The sequence below is a fragment of the Ictalurus punctatus genome, chromosome 9 (assembly GCF_001660625.3).
Source record: "Ictalurus punctatus breed USDA103 chromosome 9, Coco_2.0, whole genome shotgun sequence".
NCBI lineage: Eukaryota > Metazoa > Chordata > Actinopteri > Siluriformes > Ictaluridae > Ictalurus > Ictalurus punctatus.
In genome coordinates, this window is record NC_030424.2 from 7,943,622 (window position 1) to 7,959,498 (window position 15,877).

At 41.9% G+C, this 15,877-nt stretch overlaps 1 protein-coding gene across 9 annotated transcripts in view; it reads left to right on the top strand.

Annotated features, from left to right (window-relative positions):
- heatr5a (HEAT repeat containing 5a) overlaps positions 1–15,877 on the top strand; it is a 93,085-nt gene that overhangs the window by 59,896 nt on the left and 17,312 nt on the right. For 6 of the 9 annotated variants that reach the window (XR_001813613.3, XM_047157542.2, XM_017476375.3 and 3 more), the window contains 10 exons: positions 786–812; positions 1,920–2,064; positions 3,249–3,431; positions 3,692–3,928; positions 4,113–4,291; positions 6,731–6,799; positions 6,914–7,093; positions 7,730–7,922; positions 9,077–9,316; positions 9,544–9,671. Coding sequence is in view for 8 of the 9 variants with exons in the window: in XM_047157542.2 (XP_047013498.1) it covers positions 786–812; positions 1,920–2,064; positions 3,249–3,431; positions 3,692–3,928; positions 4,113–4,291; positions 6,731–6,799; positions 6,914–7,093; positions 7,730–7,922; positions 9,077–9,316; positions 9,544–9,671 (1,581 nt within the window). In the remaining variant the exon portion in view is untranslated. The remainder of the gene's footprint in view (positions 1–785; positions 813–1,919; positions 2,065–3,248; positions 3,432–3,691; positions 3,929–4,112; positions 4,292–6,730; positions 6,800–6,913; positions 7,094–7,729; positions 7,923–9,076; positions 9,317–9,543; positions 9,672–15,877) is intronic. The other 3 variants (XM_017476376.3, XM_053682460.1, XM_017476380.3) reach the window with 1 other exon arrangement.

The window sequence follows — 15,877 nt, forward strand, 5'->3', positions numbered from 1 at the left end:
TATTTAATTGTTCTGCTCAGTCAACACAGTAGAAAGTAACGTTTCCTGGAGTGTCTTAATACTGAAGAAATAACACAAAACCTCTTTTCCCAAAGAATACCATTTTTTGCAGTGAAGAATGGAATAAAATTGGCAGATCAAGATGTGCTAATTTGGTAGTGTCTTACCTAAAAAGACAGTGCTGTAACAAAGTAACAAAGGTGCTTTAACAAAGTATTAGTTAAGCTGTGTGCACACTTGTGCAACCAGGTTATTATACATTTTTTTTCTTTTTCTTTTCCCTAAAATTTCCTTATATTTTGTCAGTTGCTGTATAACATTAAAGGTGAAAGACCTGATATTTATTATTTATTTATATTTATGATCTGATATTTATTTTTATTTTATTTTTTTATTTATTAATTAATTACTTGCCATTTTAACAGGGGTGTGTAGACTTTTTATATCCACTATATATTACCTGGGTTTATTTTTACTTGGCAGTTTATAGAAGATAAAATATTGTGGAATATTTCCATGACAGATTTGGAAAGGACTAAAATCCAAGAGATGGAGTCTTTCACCAGACTTATCTTACACCACTTACCCATGTAAAACTAGTTCAATCTGAATAGAGCTATAGGCACACACATAAACTAAATTATTCCATGCATTTCCTCATGAGGTGTTAAGTGTAGTGGAATAACTAGTTGTAATAATGAAGTCCTCAGTTTCGATCTTGAGTTGTTCTGGCTTGAGATGATTTTCCTTGCTATGACAGTGCTATGCTTTACTCTCTCATACAGGGGATCTTGTTGGATTATTCTGTTTTGGTACGTCTCCTCTCCTTGTCTGTTTGAAGTTCTTGCCATTTGCTATTTTGTTTTTCCTGACTATTTTTCTTATCTTTCTTTTGCTCCTTCTCTCACTGAATTTCAGTTGTTTTGCAGGCTTACCCTAAACAGGCGTTCTGCTTTTGAGCATGAACTTAGTCACAGCCTCTCATTGCAGGATTAATGCCAGGGAATTTTCAGGGTTTTTTTCTGCAGACATACATACAGCCAGGCCTGAGCAAAACAATTTTTATAATATTGGAATAGCTGTTCCAATGACCCTAATAACTCAAGGACAAATAGTAAATGTATAATAAAATTGAGTAAACCTATTTGATAAAGCACAATATGCACTTGTGGCATGACAACATAAGTCACATTAGAGTTCCTCTTACCCTGTGTTCACACTAGCAAGCGACCTGTGTCACTTAATATCTGTGTTTTGGAAGCTGGGATTCCAGCTGCCTCAAGCCTTCTCGCCTGACATGGGTGCCTGACCTCACTAATGCACTTGTGACTGAATTGACAAATCCCCACAGCCATGTTCCAAAATCTAGTGGAAAGTCTTCTCAGAAGAGTGGAGGTTATTATAACAGAAAAGGAGGGACTAAATCTGGAATGGGAATTAAAAAAATAAAATAAATCATGTCTCATATTATGTTCAGGTATCCACAGAATTTTGGCCATATAGTGTACATCGAAAATTAAAGGTCACTTTTCAGTTTGTCACTTGCAAGAGTGAATGTAGGGATAGTGAGAGAATTTTCCCTAGAAAAGCCTTGGCAGTAGACCTGCCCCCTCATACTTTTTCTCTACTCTTTCTCCCTTCTGGCTTTTCACCTCTCTGGAAAGAAAGTGGGTTTTTCAGGGACAGATCACAGGTTTATTACAGGATTAAATGTATCTTGGTTACCACATATTGTCAGTCATACAGTCACACTGTACTGCTCTCCTGTTTTTTCCTGATTTTCTCTGTTTGCCATTATAACCACTTTAGTATGTGCTGTCAGCATGTACGCTATTTTACAGATAGTCCTGTTTTGTTTTTTTGTTTTTTTTCTTCAGATATTCTTATATTTAATAAGTTGGGTATCTGTTTTCATGCAGGTGAACCTGTGCAGCTCGTACCTGTATCTACGCAGGGCAGTAGTAGCATGTTTGCGTCAGTTAGCCCAGCGGGAGGCAGTGGAGGTGTCTGAGCATGCTGTGGCCCTGGTCAAGGAACTGCCACGAAGAGACAACACACAGTTGGGTAAGGCAACATCACACACCTGTTGTAACACCTGCTTTCTCCTGTCCTGTTATGTAACTGACTACGTTTACATGGACAGCAGTAATCTAATTATTGACCTTACTCTGAGTAAAACAATACTGTGATTAAGGTGTTTACATGAGGCGCTTTTAGAATGCTCCTTTCATGTTCCCATGTTACATGTTATAGAACATAGTTCGATTAACAGCACGTCATTACGTCACCGCGCCACACCGTCCGACGTTCCCTCCAGAATTTCACGTATTAACATACAGTTCGTCTTCATTATGGTACCGTGTACAGTTTTGGGTGTTTTTATTTAAAATTTTTATGAACGCTGCAAGTGCGGTTAATTATCTGTCATGCTCTATGTGCAAATAGACGACTGCTTGAAGCCGTGGGCTGCATCCCAAACCGCGTACTTATCTACTTTATAGTAGCCGAGATACATGAATTTCATCTACTACAGGCCTATAGAAGGCAAGTACGTGGTTTGGGACGCAGCCGTGCTCTCTTGTTTGCCTTAAAACGGTTGAACACTGCCGTGTGTGATCGTGTCCTGTCGCAAAATGCGGTGAAAATGCTCACAGGACATGATTAAGGTGTTTACATGTCTGTAATACACGTCGATAATGCGACTAAAACAGGAATACTCCACACGTCTTAATTCGATTTGTGTTTACCTTGAGTATGACCTTAATAGGATTAGGGTAATTAAAAATTGCTGTTTACATGGTAGTTTCTTAATCAGAGTATTATCTTAATCGGGTTAATATCGGATTGTTGTCCATGTAAACGCACTGACTGACTGATTTGTAACTTGTACACAGTCTCATACACAGCAGAATTGCAATATGTGTTGTGCACAAGAACACACTTAAACTGTGGTCTGTGCACCACACACTCAAATGTGCTTCGTTTAATACACACACAACTAGATTCCTGTCAATGAAAAGATAAAATGCTCAAATAAATAACCAAAATATTATTGTACACATTTAGATAGTGAGCATAAAATTTGCGTAGTTTGATTGTGTTTATGAAACTGTAGTGAAGGGGTCCCTGAAAATTAATTTTACAGTTAAATAGTTCCCTGGTCTGAGAAACCCTGCTTTAAATATTATATTGTAAAATTTTTAATTCTCACTGGAAAAGGGCCTGCTTTATGTGGTTTTGCCTCATAGATGTGACCATTAAGGAGGTGGGCCTGGAGGGAGCTTTGTTTAGCCTGTTGGATCAAGAGCGGGATGCCCAACTCTGCCAAGACATTGAAGAGACACTTGTCCATATGATGAGCTCAGTTGCTGAGAGCCAGCTGGCTCACTGGCTCAAGCTCTGCAAGGATGTACTCTCCTCTGCCTGTTCAGGTGGGTTTATGTCATATGGACAATAGAAATTCATTCATTCATTCATTCATCTTCAGTAACCATTTTATACTGATATGGGTTGCAGTTGATCCGGAGCCTTCGGAACAGTGGGCGTTAAGCATGAATACACACTGGATTAGATGCCAGTCTATCGCTACACACAGATTACAGAGTGGACTGATAATACCTTTTCCAAATGTATTTTTACAGATACATTTTACAGATATTGGAACTAAGACTATTTTCTTGCTATGTACTAGACTCAGTAATTGCTGCACCTGTGGAGTTGAATCAGGAAGAGGATGCAGACAGCTATGATGACGCATCATTCTTTCATGCCAAGTGTGTATACGTTGGGCCCTTCAACAACTTGCGCTGGTCCAGCCGTGTATTTGCTGTCAAGTGTGTGTGCCACATCATAGTGCAGTGTGAGAACGGACACCCGGCTCACTTTGACATGACACTGGCTCAAGAACAGTGTTTACATAAGTCCACAGGTCAGCGTTCACAAGAGATGAATGAGGATTGTGATTATTGGTATAATCTGTGTTGTTTGCTATTCCATTACAATATTCTGGTGTCTCTCAGCCTTTTTTCTTTAAGAAAATGATAGGCTACAACAAATTACTTGAAATTACATTATATAAGGTTTTACTGTCTCTTGCATCCTTTGTTTTGTAGATTTCCTGGTTCTTCACTTGGCTGATCTGGTGCGCATGGCCTTTATGGCAGCAACAGATCATAGCAAACAGCTCCGGCTGGCCGGCTTACACATGCTGCTGCTCATCATCCGCAAGTTTGCCGGTGTCCCAGAACCTGAGTTCCCTGGCCACGTCATTCTGGAGCAGTATCAGGCCAACGTAAAGCTGTTATTCAGATGACTTACTTTCCGATGTAAAAAAGAAAAATGTCAACAGACTAAATGATCTGAAAGTTTGTGTTCCAGATATTTTCTGATTTAGTGCAAGGGATGATTAGTTCTTGATTTAGTTAATGGCAAATATTTTAAAGCTTCTGTTAGAAGCTTTCAAACAGAAGCTTTAAAATATGCAGAATTCTGCAGTTAGTCCTTTCCTCTACAGCTCAAAAAGATTCAGTGATTCTTTGCATGTGTTGAGTAAATTGGTAGCTACAGTGCATCTACATGGCAGGTGACAATAATTAACATTGGAAGAAAATAAATGTACCAAGTAATATTACCAAGTTATGACCTTAAAAATTAAGAATTGGATTTATTAATACATAATTTTGTTAGTTGGTTAGAAATTAATACAGGAAGTATGTTTGAAGTAGCATGTTGGCTTATTATTGCCTTCTCTAATATTACATTAAAGTATTTTTATTTACTTTTTTAACACTCTTTAGCCAAGACTCCTTAATCATGACAAACTGTAGTAATGAACTTGGCTATATATTACATTAAAATTTGATTGCACCTTGTTTGCATTTTCTGCATTGCATAATTATCTGTATTGGTTATGTTCTTCCGTAACAGTGGCAGGATTTTTAAATCTTATTTCTTGCTATTTTTTGCAAATGTAGAAAAAAAAAAAATATATATATATATATATATATATATATATATATATATATATATATATATACACAGTGAAGGAAAAAAATATTTGATCCCCTGCTGATTTTGTACGTTTGCCCACTGACAAAGAAATGATCATTCTATAATTTTAATGGTAGATTTATTTGAACAGTGAGAGACAGAATAACAACAATAAAATGCAGAAAAATGCATGTCAAAAATGTTATAAATTGATTTGCATTTTATTGAGGGAAATAAGTATTTGACCCCTCTGCAAAACATGACAGTACTTGGTGGCAAAACCGTTGTTGGCAATCAAAGAGGTCAGACATTTTTTGTACTTGGCCACCAGGTTTGCACACATCTCAGGAGGGATTTTGTCCCACTCCTCTTTGCAGATCTTCTCCGTCATTAAGGTTTCGAGGCTGACGTTTGGCAACTCGAACCTTCAGCTCCCTCCACAGATTTTCTATGGGATTAAGGTCTGGAGACTGGCGAGGCCACTCCAGGACCTTAATGTGCTTCTTCTTGAGCCACTCCTTTGTTGCCTTGGCCGTGTCTTTTGGGTCATTGTCATGCTGGAATACCCATCCACGACCCATTTTCAATGCCCTGGCTGAGGGAAGGAGGTTCTCACTCAAGATTTGACGGTACATGGCCCCGTCCATCGTCCCTTTGATGCGGTGAAGTTGTCCTGTCCCCTTAGCAGAAAAACACCCCCAAAGCATAATGTTTCCACCTCCATGTTTGACAGTGGGGATGGTGTTGTTGATTTCATAGGCAGCATTCCTCCTCCTCCAAACACGGCGAGTTGAGTTGATGCCATAGAGCTCCATATTGGTCTCATCTGACCACAACACTTTCACCCAGTTGTCCTCTGAATCATTCAGATGTTCATTGGCAAACTTCAGACGGGCATGTATATGTGCTTTCTTGAGTAGGGGGACCTTGCGGGTGCTGCAGGATTTCAGTCCTTCACGGCATAGTGTGTTACCAATTGTTTTCTTGGTGACTATGGTCCCAGCTGCCTTGAGATCATTGACAAGATCCTCCCGTGTAGTTCTGGGCTGATTCCTCACTGTTCTCATGATCATTGCAACTCCACGAGGTGAGATCTTGCATGGAGCCCCAGGCCGAGGGAGATTGACAGTTCTTTTGTGTTTCTTCCATTTGCGAATAATCGCACCAACTGTTGTCACATTCTCACCAAGCTGCTTGGCAATGGTCTTGTAGCCCATTCCAGACTTGTGTAGGTCTACAATCTTGTCCCTGACATCCTTGGAGAGCTCTTTGGTCTTGGCCATGGTGGAGAGTTTGGAATCTGATTGATTGCTTGCTTCTGTGAACAGGTGTCTTTTATACAGGTAACAAGCTGAGATTAGGAGCACTCCCTTTAAGAGTGTGCTCCTAATCTCAGCTCGTTACCTGTATAAAAGACACCTGGGAGCCAGAAATCTTTCTGATTGAGAGGGGGTCAAATACTTATTTCCCTCATTAAAATGCAAATCAATTTATAACATTTTTGACATGTGTTTTCCTGGATTTTCTTGTTGTTATTCTGTCTCTCACTGTTCAAATAAATCTACCATTAAAATTATAGACTGATCATTTCTTTGTCAGTGGGCAAACGTACAAAATCAGCAGGGGATCAAATACTTTTTTCCCTCACTGTATATATATATATATATGTGTGTGTGTGTGTGTGTGTGTGTGTGTGTGTGTGTGCATAATATAAATTATAAATGATTTGTTTTGTATGAAGGTGGGAGCTGCTCTAAGGCCAGCCTTTTGTGCAGACACTCCTCCTGATGTCACTGCCAAAGCCTGTCAGGTCTGATTCTTCAAATGCCGCTTAAAAATATCCTACTCTGTGCATCTGCTTTATTATCCATTATTTTCATCCTGGACTAGTCTCATGGTGGTTCTCATTGTTATGGGCATGCAGGTGTGCAGTGCATGGATGGCTAGCGGGGTTGTCAGCGACCTCCGTGACCTCAAGAGGGTTTACCAGCTATTGGTGTCTTCGCTAGTTAAAGTTCAGGCAGGGAGGGATGTGCCTAATCCCCTCTACAATGAGAGCACCTTAACCATGGAGACACTGGCTGTGCTCAAAGCCTGGGCAGAGGTGAGATGCTGTATTCATTGTCCAGTTAAGTTCACAATCCATCCTGAACATCTGAAGATCTATGGATTTACTCCAGGATTCTCCTAATATTCACCTGGCAATGACATTAATACCTTTTATTTATACAGAGAATAAGCCTACTGAGAACAAGATTTAATTTACAGTAGGGCTCTTGCAAACTGTAAGCAAGCATAATTTTTTTTTTATATTGCATGATATTAAATAAACCCAGACATTTAAAACAGATTAATGTGTTAAAGATGTTGCATTTTTACACTTAATTTGAAATAAATTCAGATCAGCCTTTGGCCTGGTTTGGAGGTTTAAATTCCACACCCATATTTTGTTCCTTGAGTCAACAGTTCATTGTGGCATACTGATTGCTCTGTATGCAATAATGCCAGAATTTGTAAGGCATTACAAGGTGAAAGCTCTCAAGATTAAGGAATTTTTTTAAGGAGTCTTTTTTTTTTTCTTAAATATGTTTTTATGTAAATTACAGATTTACTTTGCTTAGAGATCAAGGATATGGAAATGACTTTCATAGCAGTAGAATCTTTAAATTGTTTCCCTTCGTATTGTTTGCAGATAGAGTCCCAGTAATGAGTACTTTTCTTTCTGTGCACGTCATTGCAGGTGTATATCATGGCAGTGGAAAGCAGCAGGCATAGAGAGCAGCAGGACCCTGCTGATGAAGGTGAAGCTGCAGGGCTGCTAAAACTGGTTCAGGGTGAGCTGGGCACACTGAGCTGCCTGTGGCTGGCGGCACTGCAGGACCACGCACTGCTCACACTGCCTCCAGACTATGCCAAGCAGCTACCCTCCACAGGTCACCATCAGCAAATCACATATTAGCGAGATGAAGCTAGCTTTGGAGAAAAATAAATAAGGAGGTTTATTTGATCAAAGTAATAAAAAACTGTTTGTTTATTTCAGAACCAGACTTTGTCACAGCTGAGAAAGCGGGTTACCTGAGACTGAAAACACTGAGAAACAGAAGTTATAGTGATAAAACTAATATTCAGTTTGAATATATTTTTTAGGAGGGGTTCTACCATGGTAATTACTGAAATAGATATATCATTAGTTCTGCTATGTCAGTGTACAATAACAAACTGTTTGTTGTTGCACCCCTTGAAACATACTAAAAACATCCATCCATTTTCCGAGAGAGCATGGAGCCTGTCCCAGGAAACTGCGGGCACAAGGCAGGGGACATTATGGACAGGGCACAATCGCACACACATTCACACACTACGGATAATTTGGAAATTCCAATCAGCCTACAACGCATGTCTTTAGACTGGGGGAGGAAACTAGTGTACCCAGAGGAAACCCCCAAAGCATGTGGAGAACATGCAAACTTCATGCACACAGGGCAGAGGCAGGCTTCAAACCCTCAGACCCTGCTAAAAATATGTTAAAAGATGTTTAAAAGATTGAACATACCATGCAAAAATCTGATATTGTGTTGTAGAGAGTTCTTGAATATGCGAGACAGTTAACACATGATTGTATGGGGAAAGGGAAGCATTCAAGTACAAAAAGATAGTAAATACAAATATACAAAAAGGGATACTAAATACACAATAGTGTAGCTCCTATAATGGCTGTGTTTCTATATTGTTCTGATAAACTACTAAATACTGAGAGCAACTTTAATAACTGTTTGAGCAAATTAAATAATGATGTAACTTTATTCTGTTATATTATTTAGTGCCATGCCTTTTTTTTTTAAATGCAGAGTTGTAGACCTCACGACCTATTCCTATAACTATACAAGCCAATATGACAGCTTGCAGCATATCATAAACGTAACTCCTAAAGCTTTCAACTAGTATAGTTATTGTAGTTGTATATATTATATAGTTGTGTGTGTGTGTGTATATATATATAGTATTATACAGTTGTAATATTGTAGTTCAGCATTGTTCGGCATTGTCTGAGGTTCTGTCAAATAACTTCTCTTTCCTCTTGTCTCAGGTGGCTCGTTCTACACAGCAGAAGCACTGGAGCAGGCACGTCAGCATTACTGCAGCACCTGGGCTCCAATCCTCCATGCCACAGCACTCTGGCTCAACAGCAGTGAGTTTATCATGGCTGATGAGGGGCCGGCCAACCTCTCCAGACCAGTCACCCCCACCTCAATGGGCCAGTCCTCCACTCTGGACAGCGCAAAGTCCCAAGAGGACATCAGTGTGGAACGTCTCTACCTAATCCTTGGTCAGGAAATGGCACTGAAAGAAAATTTCACATATAAATGTATACAAAGGAGTCTTTTTCATGTTTCATACAAGACTTATGCCTACACCACCTATACCAGACTTTGGTCACATTGAGAGTTGTCACTTATGTTGACCAATAATGGATAAATGTCCTGAGTGAATGGATTATTTTAGTTTTAACTATAATTGTTGAATACTGATTAATGATATTTTCTGTGTTTGTAGGCATCAGTGTGGAGTTTCTGTGCTCACCTCACTCTCAGAATCAAATGGAAAACATCATCTCATGTCTTCACGCACTGCAAGCTTTACTTGAAGTGCCTTGGCTCCGTTCCAAAGTGGGCAATGATCAGGTAGTCCAGCATGCAGTGGTCTAATTCATTGAAATACAGCTCAAGGTTTTTTAGAATTGTTACATCATATATGCATATTTTGCACGAGTGGTAATATATGTATGGTATTAAAACTAACATGAAGTGAGGTATCTCACTATGAGAACGCCTCAGGCGTGACTAATTGTGGAAGTACGTTACACCACGTCTGCTGATATGGCAGACCAATCGCTGCAGCAATCAGGGAGTCCCGCCTCCCTGATTATAAGCCGTCACTGCCTTACACTTAGTGATTAGAAATACCTCACTTCATGTTATCAGAACCAGGGTTACGATAATAACCTGAAGTTCTTTTACTAACATTCATTCACTTTCTCACTATGTGATATAGACCACTCCCATATTGCAGATATGCTGTCGAAGCAGACTAAATGATGGGTATGACACCCTTACAATGAAAATCCAACACATGAGTGCTTAGTGCACTTTATCTCTGCTCTCTCCCAGGACCGGGTGAGCCAGAGAGGGCTCTGTCACATCCAGTTTATAAAATCTCGAAAACGTGTGCGGGGATGACCAGCTAGCCACAGGACATATTTCCTGTATGGAAATCCCTATAAATATTGACGTATTAATCCCCAAGACGTAGCCACACCCCTGGTGGAGTGGGCTCGTAGACCTCCTAGACCTCCTAGGGGCTACAGATTCGTGCACAACAAACTCGCCTCCACCACCCAGTGGGAAAGATATTGATGTGAGATGGGTTTCCCCTTGTAAGAATCAGCCCAGGAGACAAAAAGCTGATCGCCCACCCGAAGTGCTCTGGTTGCTGTACATGCATATGCAGAGCACGAACCGGGTACAAGCAGTGTAGCTGCTCGTCCTCTGTTGATAAAAAAAGGCGGCAGATGAAAATCCCGCAGATCCACTACTCAACTCGAGTAATGCGAATCATTTACTTTAGGCACAAATGGCAGGTTAGTACTAAGTGTTACCTTTTGACCACCCGGGGCGACCAGCATACATGAGGAGTTTACTGATAACGCATGCAGTTTGGTCACCCTTTGTGTTGTTGTGAGAGCAAGTAACAAAGCTATCTTTAAGGAGAGCAGCTTTACATTAATGCTACCGATGGGTTCCTAAGGGGGCTTTGAGAGCAGCTCCAGGACCACGGACAGATCCCAAGGTGGGACCAGTGGTTTAGATACTGGGTGTAACCGTCGTGCTTCTCTCATAAATCGGCAGATAAGAGGATGCTGGCCTATAAAACCCGACTCAAGTCTGATATGACATGCCAAGATAGTAGCCAAATAAATATTCCCCATAGAAAAGGCTTTGTCCTTATCCAGGAGATTTTGCAGAAAACATAACATGTCCAAAACTGAACATAAGTATGGGACTACATTCTTATCTGCACACTATCTTTCGAACACTCCCCACTTGTGATTACATAAAGAACACATCGAGGCAGCCCTTGCATTCTGAATTGTCTCAGTCACATTCGGGGTTAAACCGGCTACATTTAGATTCTACATCTCATGGGATAGGCCCAAAGAGCTAGTTTCTGAGGAGAGGGGTGGAATATTTCCCCCCGAGCTTGTGAGAGTCCATCCCTGTGCACCGGTAATGGCCAGGGCTGGTCGTCGAACAGTTGGATAACTCTGCCACGCATAATCTCTCCAGCCAATACGGGCGATCAGAATCATCACATGGCCGCATTCCCTTACTCTCCACAGTGTCAGCCCGATTAGGCTCAGCGGAGGGAATGCGTACAGTAATACGTCCAGCCATTCATGGGCCAGCGCATCCACACCCAGTGGTGCATCGTTGCTCGCCAGAGAAAAGAAGAGAGGACATTGCATGTTTTCGTGCAATGCGAAGAGACCTGCGGCAGCCTGCACGAATCTCTGCCACACCAGGAGAACCACCTGAGAGTGAATCTTTCATTCCATATATAGAGGACAGCAAGTGCACGTGTAGAATGTGTATCGCGCGCAATGACAGGAGGTTTGTGCTGCTCCATAAGGTCAGCTCCTTCTCCAACCTGTGCATCTGGAGAGAGCATACTACTCCCTGCCAATTTATATAGGCTATCACTGTTGTATTGGATCCAGACCAATACATGATGATTTTTGAGAATGTGCACAAAATGTTTCAGAGCTAAAAACACTGTTAATAGCACCAACCAATTGATGTGCTTCTTCCTCAATGAACCCCTCTCACTGCTCTGCCTTTGAACACTGCCATTCCCCAACCTGTGAGAGAGAGATGCATCTGTCGTCACCACTTTCCTCACTAAAATAGCACCTGGTAGGCATCCTGTTCTGAGAAAAGACAGGGCTCTCCAATGACAGTGAGCCTTCGTGCATTCTGGCAAGACGAGCACTCTGCAGCTGAGACGGCTCTTGGGACAAATGCTCTGCGATGCCACCCAGTGCTGAAATTCCCTCCTTCTCAGTAATCCTAGGGAACTACTGCCACCATTGAGGCTATTAAACCTAGTAGCCGAAGACCCATTGGGACCAAGACTGATCTCCTTCGTTGAAATAGGGCGATGCAACTGTGAAATGTTTCAATGCGCTCCTCTGAGAGAAAAGCACAAAACACCTGAAACCCAAGTAAACTATTTCCTTCAAAGGGATCAGACAGCTCTTCATTTGGTTTATGTTGAAACCCAATCTCACCAAATGTGTTACCAGCATGTTTGTATCTCTCTCCGCTTGCCGCTGACATGGCAGGAAGACGAGCAGATCATTGAGTAGATTGTAGATAAGATGAGACTCTGACCCCTTCATTCCTTAACAGGGTTAGAGCTCCCTATAAACATTTGCTGAATATTCTCGGCGCTAGCAAAAGGCTGAAAGGAATCTTCACATACTCGTAGGCCATGTCCTGATATGCAAATCTGAGATATTTCCAGTGAGCAGGAAAAATATCTGTGTGAAAGTATGCGTCTTGGAGATCTACTGACGTGAACCAGTCTCCTTGACAAATAGAGTGAGAGAGTGTTCTGAGTGGGAGAACCTGTATTTTCTGAGGTGTTTGTTATGGGACTTGTACATCCAGGATGGGACGGAGACCACCCCACCCCCCACTCTTTGGGAATCACAAAATACCGGGAATAAAATCCCTGATGGCTTTCCTCATTCTGGATTACTCTCATCACTCCTTTCATGAGCAAAGAGGATATTTCTTCCTCCAAAACCTGAGCTGACTCCCCTTGGGCCGCTGACATTACCACTCCATTGAAAACAGGGGGTTTTACAGCAAACTGAAGCCTATATCCCACTTATTATTGTGGTTACAACCCAGGGATGGACTGCGCATGTTTGCCAGTTCTCCATCTAAGCATTGAGTCCTTCCCGTATTTGCTCACTAGTGGTCTTCTAGTGGCGAAGGAAGGGACTTCAGCTCCAGCCAAGGAGTCATATTCATTGTAGTTTTTTTGTGTGTATTTCTTTTTTCTTTTCCCACAACTCTCTGCGGCCTCAGCCTGGACGCGTCAGATAACTCTTTTGCTGCCCCCCCTCAGAACAAGCCACGAAGGTGGAGGTGAAGGTGGCCACTCTCCTGTGCACAATGGGCACTGAATCGTCCACATGAACTATTTTTACATTTTGCACCCTTGTCCTTTTTGCTGTGGTGGGAGAGGAGCGTTGCTCCAAAGGGTTGAGACAGAGAAACCGAGTGGTCAACATTTCCTGTCGCAAGGCGGTGTCTCAGGTTGCCCTCCACTTTTTGCTGCCCTGAGGGTTTGCCGACCGGTGTTTCACAGTTGAGGCCGCAAAATACTGTTTCGGCCTAACGAAACCAACTTCAGCTACGGGGCTGTTTTTCCTGATTGCTGTGTTGGAGGGGTGTGAAAAGGCAGATAGTCACGATGTCCTCCTTTCCCGGTGGGCCTGAAAATTGGCCGGCTTGGATGATGAGTCCAAGCCAACGGTTGTCTGGGGAGACAAGCCACGAATGCCTCTCCCTCCTTCCTCCGCAGGTCGCACTGCTAACAACCCATTTCCTCCAAAAGCTCAGTCTTGCATTCAACGCTCAAACTGCCAAAGCTGACGATTTATACATTTTCTGGAAAACAGAGGCAGCAGGGTGTTCTGTTTTCCCCACCAGCGAGGCTCCGGCTGAAGAGAATGCTGCTTTACAACACGGGTGCAAGTGGTTTGCAACAGATGTTTCTAAAGGGGGGAGGGACCACCATCACTAAGTCCTCCATTCCCTGAATGTCAAGCCTCAAGAAACCCTTGATGGGCACCAGATGAGAAAATGGCTTGTCCCAAAACCTCTTCATCTCGCCACGCAGGCTGGGACGGCTGGAATAAGCTGTCTCGCTGATGGGAGACATGATGAGAGCCATTTCCCGTCATATAAATCCCTCTCAGCCCCTTTTCCTACCGGCTGAGATGGCCAGTCAATAGACAATCTTGCCGCAGCCCTGCAGTACTGCCGTAGACCAGGTCCATGTCCGTCTGCACGGGGGAGGGCGAGCACTTGTCGACCGGGACTGATTTGGAGATGGATAGCATCCTCGTCATCTTCCTTCTTGTCCTCAAGGATGGTCAACAAGACCTCGTCATCCTCATTGTCTTCGTCTCCCGCTTCGAACATGGGGGAAGGATATGTGACACATTGTCCATCATCTCTCCCCATGTGTGACACTTCATGGGTTCCTCTCGCCTTAATACTCACCTTAATACGTTAGTTGAGAAGAGAGGCATGGGTCCTTCTTTTCCTCAACCGCCACTCTGAGTCTTCTTTCCTGGGTTTTAGTCAAGAAAAAAGCACAGTGGGGGCAACCATCAGGGTTAGACAGTGCAGCATGGGCATGTTTAGCACCCAAGCAAGAAATGCAGAGGCAGTGTGAATCCTTTGCAGAGATCCACGCAGCACATGCACACGGTGAGGAGGACGGCCTTCTCTCCTCGGGCTCTCTGGCTCTTTTGCAGTGGCTATGATGGAGCCTGCACTCTCTTCATATGTTAAGTCCACCACAACGTGAAAAACAGAGCTGCGCCCCCAAAATTAGGAAAAAACACTTAGAGAAAGAAAACTTGCCTTAATACATTAGTTATCCAACTCTAAGCCAAAACTCTCAATAGACCCAAAAGAAGGACTATATTGTGTTCGGACATTGCCGTGATAAGCAATAATTCTGTTAAGTGATGAAGACTGCTAAGAACAGCTTCTGAAATCTTCCTCGGGGACACCATAAGAATGATGAAGCAGAAGTTAGTTGTGGCTTATTTCACATTCTCTGAACTGTTAAAAAAAAAAAAAAAAAAAAAAAACAGTTTACTTCTTTTTGCTTTGTATTTGAACATGTTATCGAGTTAAATATAATAAAGGAAGAAAAAGAAGAGAAAAAAAGGACAGCTTAGCCCAGGCTGTGAGGTAAGCTAAAAGCTATTGTTACAGTACGTACTGCATTTGATGCAGTACCTACTGCAAGGCCGTTGAAATAGTACATACTAATCAGTATGTGTGTGTAGTATGAAGACAATCCCAGACATACTACATCCGCCATGTTGGCATTGTCATGTGACCTTCGACATTATCATAAACACAAAATCTTAAAGGGACCACACATTAAAGCAACCGCACTAATGGCAAAATGCATATTAGGAAAGTTAACTGAATTAGCAATTTATTAATGTGGGCAGTGTTAACAGGCTGAGGGAAATTCGTTGCCATTAACTTGGCCAGCTAATGGGGCGGTCACACTAGGCTTTAAGCATGCATATTTTTGTCGGACGCTGCTGCAAATATGGGCAGGAACTGGATATGAAACAAAACGCCGCTTCACACAAGTTGGATATATAATATTTGAAGCAATTAAAAAATTATTTTATGTTTCCATCTGTTAAATATACCATTTGTTCCTGTTTTCAACGACACTGCAAAAAAAAGTTTTATAATCTTTCAAAGCTGTGTTGTAAAGTACAGGATTGTGCCATACCACTAAAATAGGGCTTAAATGTTTACATTTCTTTTCTTGTCCTTTTTTTTTTTTTTTTTTACTAAAAAGGTCATGCAGTGACATCGCGATCACCAAATTTGAACTTTCATCACCCAGTGTAATATGAAAATGCTATGCATGAGCTTGCGTTTCTAGTCTGCCATTTTTGGATGCCTTTGAATGGAAGTCACTGGAGCGCTAAAGCCTAGTGTGACTGCCCCTTAAGACATGATGGAGATCACAAAAAGGTTTAAAACACTGTGAC